General features: G+C 50.1%; 1 protein-coding gene across 2 annotated transcripts in view; it reads right to left on the minus strand.

Annotated features, from left to right (window-relative positions):
• Nucleotides 1-717: 717 nt before the first annotated feature.
• SMARCC1 (SWI/SNF related BAF chromatin remodeling complex subunit C1) overlaps nt 718-17,973 on the minus strand; it is a 95,091-nt gene continuing 77,835 nt past the window's right edge. Inside the window, exons 27-28 of one of the 2 annotated variants that reach the window (XM_081931526.1) lie at nt 4,170-4,346; nt 718-2,959 (exon numbers count right to left, since the gene is read on the minus strand). In XM_081931526.1, coding sequence (XP_081787652.1) covers nt 2,862-2,959; nt 4,170-4,346 — 275 coding nt within the window. In that variant the 3' untranslated portion in view covers nt 718-2,861. Of the gene's footprint in view, nt 2,960-4,149; nt 4,347-17,973 lie in introns of both variants that reach the window. The other variant, XM_081931527.1, reaches the window with a different exon arrangement.

The raw sequence follows: 17,973 nt of genomic DNA on the forward strand, positions 1-17,973 counted from the left end.
GCTGCCCTATTTATAGCAACCATTTGTAGAAGCAAGTTGGAGGCTCTCGTTTGCCCGGGGCCCTTGTATTATCCAACCACTTCCTCTCCAAACATCACCCCTCCTCACCCAACGCTCCGTCTCAAATCACGTCATGGTCTGCAGCAAAAAGAGCTGGACACCAAAGAGCCTTCTTGCTCGCTTCCATCCGCATGGCCAAGAGACTATCATCTAGCACTTACATCACATGAAAATGCTTTTTCCACCATCTTCCCCCTGCAACTTTTTATCTATTAAAATGCACTGTGCATGTCGTTAACGACGCCTGATGGGAAGGGCAGATGGGTAAAGGGGTGCAACTTCCCAGCTCAATCTTCTCCTGGATGATTCTATTTATTTTTATATTTATTAAATTTCTAAAGCGCCCTTCATCTGAGGAACATGGGGCGGTCTGCAATAAACAAACAAACACAAAGACATAGTAACAAACCAAAGCTATACCCCCTCTAGTTTAAAAGGCCCATCGATTGTTTAATTAGCCGAAGGCGGAAGAGGAATGTTTTTGCCTGTGTAACCAATGAGCGAGGTCAAGGAGCGAGGTGGACGGCTCCTTCTGTCCATTCATCCCAGAGAAAAATTGAATGGAGGGCACTCATTCATTCAAACCCATAGCAAGAATCCAAACCAAACCACTTCTGAGCTTGGTTCTGGCTAATGAACACACGGAGCACAGATGTGTTTTGTTTTTAAAAAAACCTGCATTTTTATTTCACAAAATTTAAGTGGCTGAGTTGCAAGAAAGGTCTCCCCACTCCCACTCCCCACATACAGGACCAGACTAGAAGGGGGGAGGGAACAAACCAACAAAATGAAAGGTCATCACTCCCACCCACAACCCACCCACTTGTGTACAGAAACACCCTCGTGTTAACAATTCATATTATGCTGCAGGACACAAGTCAACAGTGAGTAGAAAAAGAAGAAGACAAGTTTCTCCATCTAGAACCTTGACATTTGAAGTGGATCTCGCTAAAAACAACCTGAGGTTATTAGTCTAAAGAGGACCGTGTTTGGAATCTCGATTCCAAGCTGCTCCGAAGACAATGGGGTCCAAAGGGGGAGGGAAACACGGCAGCGGGGGAGACGTGGGAAGCACTTTCCTTTCTGAGGGGGTGTGTTTTGGGGAGGACGCAGAGGAAGAGCTTCGGCCAGAAGGCAAGGGCTTTTCTTTTCCTGAGAAGGGGATGGCGTTATCCCCTAGGTGTCCTAAGTGAGAGGGTTGAGAGCAGGAGTCCGGATGGCCAAAACAAAGTTGTTGTTCTCCTCATCTCAATGACTCCATGCCCAGAGCTTCCAGGCAGCAGGGTGAGGAAGGAAGGGGCAAACGTTGCTTCTGTGGCCAAAGAGCTGGAATCAAACCAACCTCTATTGGCAACCATTATTTGTGTCTGGTGGTGTTAGGAGGGGCACTAACCATACAGGAGCAGTGAGGCCTAACTTGGAAAACTGGTACACTGCCCCCCCCCTGGAATGGCCCCTCCCCAGCCCAGTGGGCTGCAAGACCACCCACTTCCCTGGCATTGTTCTCAATCGAAGCCAAAGTTGCTCATTTACACAAGAACTCCTTTGCAAGTTGCAGGAACAAGAGGAAGAAAGACTAGCAACGGGATAGGGACAAAACGCCCACAATCTGGGCAAGGAGCAGCCCCCTATATGATGCTGGGACTACAACTCCCATCAGCTGCCGTCGCCACGGGCAACGGTCAAGGGTGATGGAGTTTCCATTCCAGCAACGTCCAGAGAGCACGGCTGCCCCCAATTGTGGTTGTAGGTGGACAGGTTCCCTTGCTTCTTGCGCAGCCCCCGGGGTTCAAGTGTTCCCAGCAAAGAGCTGGAAGATAAGCAGGCAGGGAGTGTGAACTGTACCTACGTGTGCTTGCAAATAAGGAAGATGTCAGTGATGTTTCTAAGCTCCTATTCAGAAACGAAACGCGTTTCCTTAAATCTGCTCCCCTCAGCCCACCCCACGGCTGCCTGCAAGAGGTAGTTGGGGTAGGCACACACCCACACCCCGGCTGCTCCAGCACAATCCTGTAAGCTTGCGCTTTGCTATCTACGGGGGTTTGATTGCTTGCTCGTTTTGAAAGAGGAACACCTCGATATATGCTCCAAGGATACAGGGGAGGGAAAGGAAGCAGACTTTATCTACCCCTCCCTCCGCTACTGTAGTGACCTGTTTGATATGAAAAGGAGGGGGGGGGGGAGAATGGGATGCATCGACCCCACTCCCCTAGCGCTGAAAGGCTGGAGTGGGAAACGTGAACATCGCTGCAGAGAGCACCCCGCCAATTGATCCGGCTCCTGGCTCTTCTCGGGCGAGATCGATATTTCCTTTTAATAATATCGCCAGGCAATCCCCAGAGCTCGACAAGCTTCCTGAATAATTGCCCACCTGCAGCGCCTGTGGTCAGCGTGAACCGAGAAGCCCAGGCCAAGGGGAGAGGCAGGCTGCTTTCCCCACCGCTCTGGCCGCAAAACGCTTCTCCTCTTGTGACCGAGGAGCGGTGGCAACGCGACGCTTCGCCTCCCACAACGAAGGGACCCAACGGGCTTCTGGTTATTCTGCATCTCCTACCTGGGAAGGTAAAGAGGACCCAGAGGCTCAACATGCGAAGTAACAAGTTGGAGCACTGTTGGCTCTGGCTGTGTTCCTGGCAGAAAAGGAAGGCACAAACCATCACCAAAACTGCGTGGGGGAACAGGTCTGGGCGCATGGGGAGGGGGCGAGGGCAGAGGCCAGGGAAGGAAGGAGCAGGAAACTGAGGAATGGTGTTTTTGGTTGCTACTGTCACAGCTTGAGAGACGCCTTGTTGCCGGACCGATCAGGGAGCTGCGGAGGCTGTTGCTGCTCCCGCAGGAGGTGGGGTCGCCCCGTCAACTGGAGGCTGCGGCTGTGGCGGCTGCTGTTGCTGCTGCGGATCTGCAGAGGAATGGGTGTGAGACCGAGAATTAAAGGCAGGAAGCTTGGCAGGGACATTCGTCGCTCCCTAAAACTGCCTGCCGTTCCAGGAGTCCAAATGGCAGTCCTTTCAGCTCCAGGATAGCACCACCCTCTGGTTGGGAGATGGCGCTGACCGTCTCACTGTCTTACAGAGACACTCTCCTGGACTAGAATTGGGAGATCGCTTGCTGGGTTTTTCTCAAGGTGAACATCTGACCCGTCTATCTATCAAATTAAGAACTGGGGGAATTCCTCTCCCACCCCACACTCCCGGTGTCCAGAGGAGAGTCTTTATAGCTGGGATGTCATCTCAGGAACAGATCCCTTTGGCTTGCAGCCTTACACTTTAGGAAATCGGAGAGACCCCTCTTGTCCAATGGCTGCATCGGCCAAGGAGGCTGCTGTGGCCTGATAAATCTCCTCTAGAGGAGACTGCCCCTCCAAGGCTGACCCACTGACCCTCTCACCAAGTGAACCAGTGACCCACGATCCTGCATTGAAGGGGGTTGGAATAAATGACCCTCGGGATCCCTCCCAACACTGCAATTCTATGAATTTCCTCTCTGGTCCTGTGGAGCACCAGATCAGGCATAATAAATAATAATAATTTATTATTTATACCCTGCCCTTCTGGCTGGGCTTCCCTAGCCACTCTGGGCGGCTTCCAACAAAATATTAAAATACTGTAATGCATCAAACATCAAAAGCTTCCCTAAACAGGGCTGCCTTCAGATGTCTTTTAAAAGTCTGGTAGTTGTTCTTCTCTTTGACATCTGGTGGGAGGGCGTTCCACAGGGCGGGCGCCACCACCGAGAAGGCCCTCAGAGCTGGACCTCAGTGTCCAGGTAGAACAATGGATTGGCCTGATCCGGCAAAAGCAGTAGGAGTTCTGAGGATGGTGGGCTGGGTGGTGTTGGGGGAAGAGACCCTTGGTGTCATAGGACTAGACTGAGGTGAAGGAGAACTGCCTCTGTCTACAAAGATCATTCAACCACAATGAATAAGTAGTCAGAAGACGGACTGCTCTTGCTCTTTGTAAGGGCAGACCAGTGATGGTGCAGGAAAATCCCGGCATTGCAGGCAGTTGATCTACATGACCCTTGGAGGCCCCTTCCAACTCTGTGATTCTGTGGCAGTCTGGGAGCTGGGGTTGGGGAATGGGAAAACACAGGTGACCTGTTCTACTTACACAAGCCGTTTGGAGAAGCCAGGGCCCCCCGGGCTCCCACGATATTTCCTGCCGCACCGGACGGGGGAGCACTGCTGCTGCTGCTGCTGGCTTGGTGAGCGCTGGCCGATCCGCTTGGCATTGCCCGGCCTGGCAAAGGCTGCCCAGGGATCATAGAGGCTTGCCCTAGGATCTGAGCTGTGGGAGGGAAGGATGGTGCTTAATGGGCGTGGGCATTCAGTGGTGGTGAAGAAAAGCAGCCACGACACAGCTCGGGACACCTATGCATGTCGCAAGCGCCTCACGGGGATCTTCCAAGCAGATTGGCAAACACAAACAGAAAGGGGGGCAGAAAACCCACACAAGCTGTAAATTCACTGACCCCCACCTTGAGCTTTGGGGAGCCCAGATGATGCTGGTTGCAGCACGATCCAGGAGGTGAAATCCCTGCACCCCACGGCTCCAAAAGTAACTTACTTTTCCTTCCAAAAAGGAGTTAAGATTCTACGGCCCACCCACAGGCACTGACGGTCAACAATCACTCTTGCGGGCAGACGGGCTGGGCTTGCTCAGTAATTCCCCCCCAGTCCCACCCACAGGCCCCTCGACAGCCACTCCCTTCTGCTCGCATCCTGGTGCTGAAGACGGTAGAGGTAATGGAAGTTGGTTCTTACTGTGAACTTCTCATTCCTTGGAGGTTTTTAACAATAATTTAATACTAATCATATTAATAATTTATTATTTATACCCCGCCCATCTGGCTGGGTTTCCCCAGCCACTCTGGGCGGCTTCCAATAGATTAAAAACAGAATAAAACATCAGACGTTAAAAGCTTCCCTAAAGAGGGCTGCCTTCAGATGTCTTCTAAAAGTCAGATAGTTGTAGTTTCCAGGTCACCTTCAAAGGTAACCCCATGTAGAGTGCATTGCAGTACAGTGGTGCCTCGCAAGACGAAAAGAATCCGTGCCACGATTCTCTTCGTCTAGCAGTTTTTTCGTCTTGCGAAGCAAGCCCATTGACAGCTTAGCGGATTAGCGTTACAGCGGTCTAGCGGCTTCTAGCGATCAGCTGTTAAGCGGCTTATCAGCGGATCAGCTGTTAAGCGGCTTAGCGGCTTAGGAAAAGGGGGGGGAAGGCGGAAAAACCCGCGGGGACTCGCAAGATTTTTTCGTCTTGCAAAGCAACCCCATAGGGAAATTCGTTTTGCGAAGCGCCTCCAAAACGGTAAACCCTTTCGTCTAGCAGGTTTTCCGTCTTGCGAGGCGTTCATCTTGCGGGGCACCACTGTAGTCCAAGCAGGAGATAACAATAGAGCATGCACCACTCTGGCGAGACAGTCTGCGGGCAGGGAAGGCAGGTAAACAGCTGCCCTGGACACAGACTTGACCTGCACCTCCATGGTCAGCTGCGAGTCCAAAATGACTCCTAGGCTGCGTACCTGGTCCTTCAGGGGCACAGTGACCCCAATCAGGAGCAGGGAGTCCTCCACACCTGCCTGCCCCCTACTCCCCCAAAACAGTACTTCTGTCTTGTCAGGATTCAACCTCAATTTGTTAGCCGCCATCAATCCAAGCAGAGGCTGGGTGGCCGCCTGTCATGGGTGCTTCAGCTGAGATTCCTGCCTTGCAGGGGGTTGGGCTGGATGACCCTTGGGGTCCCTTCCAATCTGCAATTCTATGATTCTGTTTGGACCAGAGAACATTCAGCTGATGGGATGGTTCCTCCCTCTGGACTGAGGAGGCAGAGTCTTCCCAAGTCTTTCACCACCAATTAAACAATTATTACAGAGAAAGAAGGCCACCATGTTATCCTGACCAGAGGCAGGGAAGATCTGGAGAATGGGGTGGCTCCTTAAAGGCTTGGGAAGACCCTTGGCTATTCCAGCCCATGGGAGGCATCACCCTGTCACCTGAATGCCCTCCAGTCCACTCTGGCAAACCTCATCCCTGAAGGCAGGTACACCAGCTGCCCAAAGTGCCAACCAACGCTTGCAGTTCAGTTGAGAGACTGGCCCTGAGAGCGCAAACAGGTCAGGCACAATGTTTAGGGGCTCCAGGCCTGGCAGTTCTGTTCAGGGCAGCGGGGAAGGCTTCTGGGCAAAAAGCCGAAAAGAGGAGGGGGAAAAAAAAAGTCCCTCGTCTCAAGTTGAATCACCAGATGGAGGCAAGACAAGGGGGTGTGGGGAGAGATGGAGGAGCTGAATTGGGCCAATTCCCAGTTTACTGGTATGGAGACTTTGCCCCTCTTAGGAATGGCACTTCACAGAAGCAGCAGGACTCAAGGAGCGTTTGGAAGAAAGAGTGTGGCAATCCTGGAGTGGAGAATGGGTGGGTTCGTTTTGGGGAACAGTATTACCAGCCCAAACCCGTGGCTGCGGGGGACCGTTCCGCATTATCTCTCACAAACAATGAATTTACTTTTCAGAGACAGCAAGAAGTAAAGTGGCCTTTTCCTTGCGGCAGTTGCTGCTCACGGATGAAGCCGTCTTGTGAGAGAGCAAGGGCCACACAGCCAAATTATTTCTCATTTTGTGTGTGGGGTGGAAGTTGGTGAGCAATGATGGGCTGCAGCTGTTCATAAATTTAAACTTGGATTAAGGAGGGTCCTTATCTTGGCCGTCTCCAGGAAACTGAGGGAGGAGAGGGGAGTGCAATTGCTGCATTTCCTCACAGGGGCACAACACACATACACACCAGCACTTTGGCCTCTCCAGCCAAGAAAGCCCATTAAAAATGTGTTACACAGCAGTGGTGGGAACTGAGGCCAAGGAAATTCCTAGCTCAGCAGATAAGGTGAAGGCTGCTGTGTGCCAAGTTATTGACTGCCACTCTTAACACCCACTTACAGCCTGTTACTGCGACAGATTTATTAGCATCTTGTTAGCATCAAGAACTACTTTTTTCCCTTCATTAAAAAACTCCAGGCCTTTTCTAGACACACAAACGCTAGCGGTTTCTTTTTACGGGAAGAAACCCTCATGTCTGGTACCTCGATTGCAAGTTAGGCAGAGATCACATGCAACTCCCCTGGATCCAGAAAACTCAACACCCCCTGCAAGTGAGAGGGCCCCAAATAGAGGACCCATAGGCCAGTTCAGGACCAGATGAATAAAGGATTCCCAGCTTGGAACTGAGGAGTTCCAGCCGAGCTCTCGATCTTCCTTAGATCTTAAGATCCTTGTGCTGTGCCAGCCTGGCACACTTCCAAAGTACCAGCCTATCCTATCAACTTTCGGTCTCAAGTCCACCTTTCTGTCCAGCACCCAAGACCAGCTCTCCATAAACTCCACACCAATGGAACCCAAATCCTTCCTGAGGGACATAAATTGCTCTGTGGACACGGTTCCAGTTTTAGGACGGTTTTGTTCCGTGCAAAAGACTGGAGTAATGACAGTGGGTGGGAGGACAGAGAGCACAAACCTTGTGAGAATGGGCCCAGTGTGTATGTGTGTGTGTAGCAAGCAGGGAGAGCAGCAGCAGAAAGGAGAGAGAATTGGCTGCCCCTGGTGACCTACTGGGAGTTTCTACTGAAGGCGCCACAGTGAAAAGGCATTTGCAGCGCAATGCTACTAAGAAACCTCACTGGCTGCACCTTTCCCCACCACCAAAGCCCTCCAAATCCTAGCAGGCCTTGTGGTTCAAGAGAGTAAAGTGAATTCAGTCCTCTGCAATTCCTTGTACAGTGGTACCTCGGGTTACATACGCTTCAGGTTACAGACTCTGCTAACCCAGAAATATTACTTTGGGTTAAGAACTTTGCTTCAGGGTGAGAACAGAACTTGTGCTCCGGCGGTGTAGCGGCAGCAGGAGGCCCCATTAGCTAAAGTTGTGCTTCAGGTTAAGAACGGTTTCAGGTTAAGTACAGACCTCCGGAATGAATTAAGTACTTAACCTGAGGTACCACTGTAAAAGGAAACTGGGATCCCGCTAACACCTTCAGGCTGGCAACCACGACATGCCACGTTTATGCTGGAGTCTCCTATTTGCATGATTTATTCAAAGACACCCCACAGGTTCTTGGGTGGTAGGATATATCTATAATCTTTGTTGAATCCCATTCCCCTCTCTCCCCTCCAGTAACAGGAACTGTTCGGTCTCTTCAGTCTTGAGACAGCCAAACATATGAGCAAAAAACTCTGGCATGACTGCAGCACAACAGATGGGGGAAAAACCTCCAAACCCTGCCTGGGCAAAGGGTTCTCAGAAGAATCTTCCAACCAGAGAGGAGAGACTGCAAAACCCATCCATGCACACATGGATGTGCACACAGCCTCCGGCGAGCACACTCTCCACACACAGCTTTGGTATTTCTGCCATTCCCTTAAAGAGCAGCAGCAACAGCAACCAACCAGAAGCTCTCCCCGTGCAAAAGCTCCTCTACTCATCGGCCTGAGGAGACTTGCTCCCTCTTCCTAAGGAGAAACAGGGACTGTCCACAAGTTTTTCGCTGCTGGGGTCTCCCTTCGATGCTCCAGAGCACCTGACCAGGTGAAAGCAGAGCAGAGGATTTGCAGGGAACCCCCTCTCCCTGCCATGTTCAGCTGGAAGTTACCCAGCTTGGCTCACTCCCTTCCTCACAATGGGAGCAAAGAGTGCAGTTTTACTGCTGCTGATTCTGCCTTCTGCCTGCCTGCCTCCAGTTCCCTCCCTCATGAGATCTGAGGAACAGAGACTAATAATAATAATAATAATAATAATAATAATAATAATAAATTATTTATGCCCCGCCCATCTGACTGGTTTGTCCCAGGCACTCTGGGAGGCTTCCAACATAATATAAAAACACAGCGAAACAACAAGCATTAAAAACAGGACTGCCCTTAGAGGTCTTTAGGAAGTCACATACAGTGGTACCTCAGGTTAAGAACTTAATTCGTTCCGGAGGTCCGTTCTTAACCTGAAACTGTTCTTAACCTGAAGCACCACTTTAGCTAGTGGGGCCTCCTGCTGCCACCGGAGCACGATTTCTGTTCTCATCCTGAAGCAAAGTTCTTAACCCGAGGTAATATTTCTGGGTTACTGGAGTCTGTAACCTGAAGCGTATGTAACTGGAAGCGTATGTAACCCAAGGTACCACTGTAATTGGTTCTCTCTCTGACATATGATGGGAAGGCAATCCATGGGGAAGGCGCCAATATGGAAAAAGCCCTCTGCCTGGCTCCCTGTAGCTTCACTTCTCGCAGTGAGGGCACTGCCAGGTTTGCAGCCTGCCACAGGCGAATAGCAACCTCCCCCAATCAAAACTCAGACCAACTGGGGCAAAACATGCAGACATTAAGATCAGGGGTTAGCAAGAGACATTTGCCCCATCATTCACTCCTTCATTGGAGGTTTATAGGCAGAGGTTGGATAGCCATCGGCCGTGGATGCTCTACTGAGATTCCTACAGTGCAGGGGTTGGACTAGATGACCATGGGGGTCCCTTCCATCTCTACGATTCTACGCGGGAGCTGTTTGATGAAGAAAATCCAGGTGGAGACACTTGTCCCCAGGTATAGGTGCTGATCATAGCCTGCCCTTAGCTGGCTAAAAATGACTGCTTAGCCTCTGTGAAATTTCACCTGCTCGCTCCAGAACCGAGGCTACGGCAGGCTAAGTTCTGTTGCAGGCAAATAGAAAAAGCGATGGTGGGCTCACTCCAGCCCTCTCTTCCTCGAGCGCATGAGGAGCGTTGTGGCAGGACTACATGGCAGTTTGGCAACCACAGAATTAGACGGAAGCCGACAAAGGGACTGCTTGGACCAGAGGGCTTTTTAAGAGCTGAAGAGAGCAAGTTTGTCGCTCTGCTCATCTGGGAATTACCGTGAGGAAATAATGGAAGGAAGGTCAATAATCCTGCGGTCTTCATGGAGCCCTGCCTCTGATCGCTCAGATTCTGATCTTCAGGCTGAAAGAGGCATTTTGCTCTCGAAAGGCTCATGTTTCCCTTCGCTCGTCACTTTCACCCTCCCTCTCTTTCCCTACAGTACATAAATAGCCACAGCCACCAGAATGGTCAAGTCTATTCCTTGAAACCCAACCGCATCCAATAAACAGGGAGCACTGGCAATCGAGTTTCTTCAGCCGCAAAATGTTTCCCCATCTGCCCTGGTTAGATTTGCACAGGCCTGTTAAGCCTGAGATTTCTCCAGCACAATCAAGGGACTAATGTAAGTAATTAAAAAAGGGTGGGGGGTGGAGGACGGCGACAGGTGGAAAGAATCTACTTAATCCAGCTCACACTAAGCTGGGCTTTTGGGGAAGAGGGCTGCACAGGTACCCTGACCCGCATTAAAAACTCAGAAAAATAAGCCAGTTGCCAAATGGCACCTTAAAACTAGGTTATGGTCCCCACAGCAGAATGGCCACCGTTCCACCCCAACCGGTGGAATGTATTATTGTTATTCATTTCTATACTGCTTTATATTTTTAAAAAATCTCAAAGCTGTTCACAATACACCCAAACATCAAATAAAACAATCCAGGATAAAACAAATTCAAGCTCCAAGGGGAATATTTCGGATCCTTCGAGTGGCATTTGGCTTTCCCCATATTTATTCATCTAGTGCAGGGTCTGACCGTTTGAAATGAGCTGTCGGAACTCAAGATTCTGGGTTGGCACCTTGACTTGGATCCTGGCTGTATCCCGCGAGGCACATCTGGATTTGTAAACCCCACACCTGGCTAAGTTTGTGGCCTCCTGTCTCCAATAGTTATTCCAGGCAAATTCCAAAATGTTTCAGTGCACAAGTATAGTTCATCCTCAATTGTCCTTTTCTCCCCGCAAGTTAGAAATGTTTCAGGTCTGAATTACTGAACTCCTCTTCCCAAAGACCCCGTCATCCAACTAGACTGAGTTCTTCTTCTGCCAAGCTTATATACAGTGGAACTTCAGGTTACATACGCTTCAGGTTACAGACTCCACTAACCCAGAAATAGTGCTTCAGGTTAAGAACTTTGCTTCAGGATGAGAACAGAAACCGTGCTCTGGCGGTGCGGCGGGAGCAGGAGGCCGCATTAGCTAAAGTGGAGCTTCAGGTGAAGAACAGTTTCAGGTTAAGAACGCACCTCCGGAACGAATTAAGTACTTAACCCGAGGTACCACTGTATTTGCTCCAGGTAATGTAGCATAGTAAGCCAAGGTTTTTATTAACCTGGCAGATGCTAGACCACTGAGTACTATTAACCTTATTCTGAAATAGCTACCTTCAAATACAAAATCATCATCAAGTTAGTTCTTGGATAATATTTAGATCTAGGCTTTTGCAACAGTTGTTTGGGCTCCGCTTTCTTGGTGAATGTTATTAGCATTTCTTGTGAGGCATTTCCAGAGTGAGTGCTTCAGTGGTGAGGGTGGGAATTAAGCTTCTTGGCCTCACCCAGAAGAATGGGGATAATAATCATGGCCCTACCCTACGAGATCACTGTAAGATGCAGATCACTGCAGATGGTGTCAGCAGCCATGAAATTAAAAGACGCCTGCTTCTTGGGAGAAGGGCAATGACAGGCCTAGACAGCATCTTGAGAAGTAGAGACATCACCTTGCCAACAAAGGTTCGTATAGTTCAAGCTATGGTTTTCCCAGTAGTGATGTATGGAAGTGAGAGCTGGACCATAAAGAAGGCAGATCGCCGAAGAATTGATGCTTTTGAATCATGGTGCTGGAGGAGACTCTTGAGAGTCCCATGGACTGCAAGAAGATCAAACCTCTCCATTCCGAAGGAAAAAATCAGCCCTGAGTGCTCACTGGAAGGACAGATTGTGAAGCTGAGGCTCCAGTACTTTGGCCACCTCATGAGAATGGTTGGATAGTGTTTTCGAGGTTACCAGCATGAGTTTGACCAAACTGTGGGAGGCAGTGGAGGACAGGAGGGCCTGGCATTCTCTGGTCCATGGGGTCACGAAGAGTCGGACACGACTAAATGACTAAACAACAACAACACCTTACGAGAAGGTTGTAAGGATCACTAGTGCTGTGAAGGGTCTGAATGAGCCATTTAAAAGGTATTTGTTCTGCCCTCTCCTCCTCCCCCAGGAGAAATTTCTGTGGGAGGCATGTTAGTAAAACACTTGGGGGTGCCCTGCCCTGCCCCAAGATCACCTGGGGAGGAAAAAGCCCTCTGTGCTTCCACCCGCTTTCTGCCTGCCCGTTTCTAAGCCTGCATTGTATTTTCCAAGAAAATGGCTTCCCGCTAACATTATTCTTGCAGCGGAGATGCGGTGATCTGTTAAGGCAAGAGATGCTCACGGGCAACTCTCTGATCGCGGACAGCTTTCAGGCTGACAAATAACGTGGCTGAGACCATCCAGGGTGGGGTGGGGGAGCCCGACTCAAAAGTGGATTAAGCATTTTGGGCATTCCGGTCAGCAGGAAAAAAGGGGGGGGGGAGATTGCACAAAACAAAATGCTGCTCTTTGGGAGGAAGAGGAAAATACGGCTTGAAACTCAGGCAATGGCGGGGGGAGTGAAAGACAGTGAAGTGTGACCTACATAAGGAAAGGGAAAAGCTTAAAGGGGGAGGGGGGGAGGCAGATGTTTCAGGAGGGAAGGTAGGTTCACTACTGTGAGAGGCAGCCTACTGGAAATGCCTGTTCCACGTTTAGGTCTCCTCCTGCCGCTCCTCCCTCGGCCGGCAAAGTCACGCTGCGTGGCATCAGGCTCACATATGTTGCATGACACAGGCGTGTGCTTTGGGCTGTGCAGGGAAGCTTGAGCCTGGACAGGCCCCCGGGGGCTGTCCTGACACATTTATCGACTGCTCCTCCTCTGTTAATGGCGACCGATCACATTTTGTTAAGTGGAGAGTCTAGCATCAGGCTTTCGGGCTCTCCGAGTGGCCCTGGAATTCCATGGGATGGAATTCATTTATTCCAAACATTTCTGTGCTGCCTTCTCAGCTTACAATTTTTTTATTAAAAAAAAAAAAGCTTGTCAGTGTTGCAGTATCGTGCAGCCCACTACCAAAACCAGCACAATCACTTTTGTGACTTGTCCCCACAAAACACCCCATCACAGTTTCTTCCTATCTATTCAAAGGGCCTTTGCTGCACGATACCAAATGTAAGAATACACTGATAAATGTATCCTATGTACTGGCTCACTGGGAAAACTTCAGAAATTCATATAGACATGTGAGCTCAAGCTACTCAGCAGCCCCTCTGCCTGAGTGATAATTCCTGGCATCCTGATACCTGAGTGCCAGACAGGTAGCCATAACAAACCCAGATGAAGACAAAAGGGTGTGATTGACTTGGCTGGGAAACACGGAAATGTAAATATCTTTTTTGTTACATTTGATGGGTGTTTGGTGGAGGGCAAGAGGAACCATGGGGCAGGGTCCGGGATGCGCAGATTACTGCCACCAGACCTCCCCTTTCATGATGTAACCATGATGTATGAGTGATGTAGTTTGGGGGGGAGTGTAACATGGGGATTAGCAGCTAATAAATGTTTGAGGGCTCTTTTGTTCGGGGCCTCCATCTTGTTCCACCTTGTGGCAGGTGGGAGTCCTGTCGCGACAGTCTTCAATAAAGACCAAGCCTACTGGCTGCTGTTTTGCTCTGGTATTCCTGGCTGGTGTCCTTATTTTTGTCCAAGGGAGCCCTCAGATTTCTCCATTAGCATTAGGATGAATTTATATTAAGCCAGAGCACTAAGGGCTTTTCCTGGGAGCTCAAAAAATGCAACATCGTGTTCTTTTGCTAGCCCTGACAACTCCCCCTTCTAAGGTGAGCCCCCAACCCCACATTATGGGGGGTTTTTTTGGGTGAGGAGGAAGCCTAAGGGGTTATCACTTATAGAGACGCATTTGCAGGTTGAGAGCTGCCAACAACCCCGTCCCACCCCCAAAATGGATGACATTCTAAGGTTCAGCAGGAAGTAGTGGCCGTGTTGCCTGACTGCCACTTAGGAAAAATAAGAGTGCCAGTGTGGTTTAATAGTTAGAGCACCAGGATTCGAATTCCTGCCCACTCAGCCAAGAAGTTCACTGGGTGACCTTAGGCTATTCACCGTCTCTCGGCCTAACACACACCACAGGGCTCTTGCGAGGATAAAATGGGGGAGAAGAAGTATGCACACCACCTTCAGCTTCTTAGAAGGTGGGATATAAATGCAATAAATGCATTTGTTATTAAACCAGCTGAATGCAGGAGAAGCTCTCTACAGTGTGCAGGATGTGTCTAGCAGGGAGAGCATGGAAACCAGAGTCCCTTCTGTGGGGCAACACAGTGCCATTAAGCGTGCTTACACACACACCCGAATAATTATGAATGGGTTCCATAAAGCTGGACTGCGAGTCTTAATACCACTAGGCAAGCGCTGGAATCTGCCCTTCCTGCCACATGTCTTCCCCAGGAGACCCAAAGAATCGCAAAGCCAGGCACTGAATAATTAAGCACGGTAGCTAATTTAGCATCAACTCTCCAGCTCCCCACTCCGCCCGCCGCGAACATTTCCATCACTTCTCTCCAGCGTGATAATTCACTCTACGCCGGTCGGAGAGACGGCAGGCCCCCCCCCCAACACCAGCCTAATGCACCAAGAGGGTTATTTTCTGGGTAAAGACCAATTTGGACACCAAGCAAGTGTCCAGGGAGCTTCTTCCGAACACATCAAGCAGCGGGCAGCGTGGTTTTTCAAGGCCAACACTGCCCAGACATAAAGCAAACTAAGTGGCACGCCAGGACTGAACTGGCTACCTTCAAATATTTATGGCTCCTAAATAAAATATCTCTGTCAGGAGGCACCAAGCAATGAAACTCGCTCAAGTGTTTTCTGCAGGCATAAAAGGCCTGCACAGCTCAATGTAGTTAAATCATTCTCTGGCATCCGCAGGAGGCAACAACCCCTGCCTGACTCTCTTTACTGCCAGTTCCAGCACAGGCAGTCTTTTTGCCTAGCCAGGTTTCAAATCCAGCGGGGCTATGTAGGGACTGCTAGGGCCGAGCTCATGGAAACCACCCTGGGCACTGGGCAGCCTCAAGTGGCGGCACTGAATATTCAGGCTGGAGCACCTCAAGACACTTCGCAAAGGATGTTTCAGCTTAAGTCCAACGGCACGTAGACGGGTTTCTCTCCAGGGAACGAGCTTTGAAGCTACACAAAAGAATAACGAGGTCTGGATTTGAAAGGGATTACATGAACCGTAAGAAAAGTCACAAGGGCACGGGAGAAGCAGCTCAGCCAGCCCTGGAGGTCTCAATTTGTGGGCGCTACTTTTCAGCGCTAGGTTAAGGTGCTGCAAGGAGGTGTGTTGCCTCCACCTGCCCTTACGGCTTTTGCTACCTCTCAATTTTTGATTCATACGAAGGATTCCCCCCCCCCCCAAATGCCTGTTCTTCATCCGGTGAGACGAAGGACGACGTAGAAACATTTTAAACAAAATGCTCTGGTCTGTAAACCATAGCTATCCACCCACTCCCCTTTCTTCTTGGCCAGTAAGCATTTTACGGACCCCTTATCTTTTCTCTAGACCTGCCTGTCACTTCAGCAAGAGACTGCGAGCCACACGCTCCCCTGCATGCTCTGCCGGATTAGCGGTTCTGCTTTCTTTACGTGTCACCGGGAGGCAAAGGCAAGCCTGCCAGGGAATGGTTGCCGAGGGTGGGTGTAAGACCGCGCAACCTTTCCCAGGCCACTGTGACAGAGCCAAGGAAGGAGGTCAAGCGGGTTGGTGGCCTCTGTGTGTGCTTTCTGCCTTGGGGCCTCCTCCTCCTCTTCCTTTCACAGAGAAGTCATTTGGGGATGGTTGCAGAGGCTTCGCAAGCCTGCCTATCCCTCCACGCTGCCAGGATCACTCTTGCAGAAATCCAACAGGCAGGCAGGCAGGCAGGCAGGCAGGCAAGCAAGTGCAAGCTGTAGCTTTCCTTTTGCAGATGAACAGGTGACACACAAGCTCACCCTGCACAGACTAACTGGGGCACGGAGCGCACACCTGGTGAGCTGGAGGTCAAGGGAACTGCAGGCGGAGACAAAGCAGGAGAGCAAGGAGGGAGTCTGAGGACCAGTTGCTCAGAGTGCGGAAAATCAGAGCACAACGGATACAGGCAACAAGCATTTTACGCAAGGGTTGCGTTCTGAGGCACCACTCGTTTTAAGTGAAATTGTGTGTATTGGGACCACCACTGAAAAAGCCTGCAAAGACCCTCCAAACCTCCTCCCTCAAACTCGCCACAGGCCTCGATTGCCAGTACAAGGGCTCCTGGCATTGCACCTGCAAAGGCTCGTGGGATTGCTAGGTGTCGTTCCTGCAGAGTTTTCACCTTTTCTGCGCTCTCTTGGGACTGTTTTCGCCTTTTTCCTAGTCACTTCCGGGTTCACGGCAATGCACATACTGAACGCACGTAAAGTGGTCATTGCCTGTACTGAGTAAGAACCACCTGTTGGATCAGGTCAATGGCCGTCTAGTCTAGCATCCTGTTCTCACAGTGGCCAACCAGATGAGTCTGGGAAACCTCTCCCCTCCTGTGTCTTCCCGTAATGCTTCTTCTGGGAGGAGTGTGAGAGGACTCCAGTACAATTCACAAGTGTTCAGGGTGGTCTCCTTAATCCATGGTTGTACTGGAGGCCTACCGTGGGTCGTGCAGAGAACCACTGTTTAGCAGACAGATTCAAAACTTGCTGCGTCACAATAAACCATGTGTTACAAGCGCATTTGGTCACCGAGTGGAAGTTCCCCAAGAGACACTTGGTGTTTTTCAATAGCACTGGATGCTCCCCTCTCTCCTGTGTGTCCTGCAGCAACATTGTGCGGCTTCTGCTGCCGGGTCGGGGTTTTGGAAGGGTAGGTTGAGATGCTGCAGCAGTCTTGCATTGGGTGTGTGGGGATAATACAGCGGTTGGTTTTAGATTCTGTGTCCCCCCCCCCCCGTATATTTATGTAAACCACCCTGGGATCCTTGGGTGAAGTGTGGGCAGCAAGGACTAAAAATAAACAAAAGTATGAGTCCTGGAGCAGCCCTGCTGGAGCTGGGCACCTGCCTAGTCTCGGGTATTTGGTTTCCAACACTGGCTAGTCACAGTACCTCTAGGGCAGCAGAGGTGGTGAGATTCTACTCAGATATCGTGGTCTAACATGTTTGAGGCTAGGACAGAAATCTCTGCTGGCTGGTCACATATATGCAGTTGTACATGCCGGAGTTGTACAACTGGGCAGTGGGAGGTAGAACCAGATAATAAACAACAACAAGCCCAGACAACAACAACAACAAGCCCAGACAAGTTTACAGAAGGAAAATAAAGGGCTGTGGTGCTGCCTGGCTTTGATAGCTTCAAATAATGTCTAACACAGGGTGACTTAACTGCCTGTTCAGAGGTCTGATCTGAGACACACACACACTTTTCTGATCTCCCAAGGGCTTGCTGATTTTGGCAGTGGCAGTGAACATAATAATAAATGAAGGAGAAACAGTGCTGGCATGTGCAGAGTGTGTGCAACTGATGTGTACCACCAGAAAAGGCCTGAATGTGACCGTGTGGGGGCGGGTTTTCTGACCAAACCCTCTATTGATTGGCAGCCCGCAGAGGACTGGCCAAGAGTGAATGTGGCCCTTGAGCATAATATAAAATAATAAAAGTAGAATATGATAAAAACATACTATAATGTAATAAAATAGGTTATCCACCCCAGATCTAATAGGGTCCTTGTGACATTATCAATCTTCATGGGGAAGATTGTGACGGTTTGTGAAGTTGAGGAGAACACTTGTGCTTTCTCTGAACTCTCATCCATTGCGCAAGCATTTTGTACGGGGCTGGAATTAAAATCAGCTGCCCTAATTTTTTCTCCTCCAGTTATTTTAGACTACAATTCCCATCAGCTCCAGCCTGCATGGGGAAGGGTCAA

Source organism: Podarcis melisellensis (assembly GCF_964234715.1).
Source record: "Podarcis melisellensis genome assembly, chromosome: 12".
Lineage (NCBI taxonomy): Eukaryota > Metazoa > Chordata > Lepidosauria > Squamata > Lacertidae > Podarcis > Podarcis melisellensis.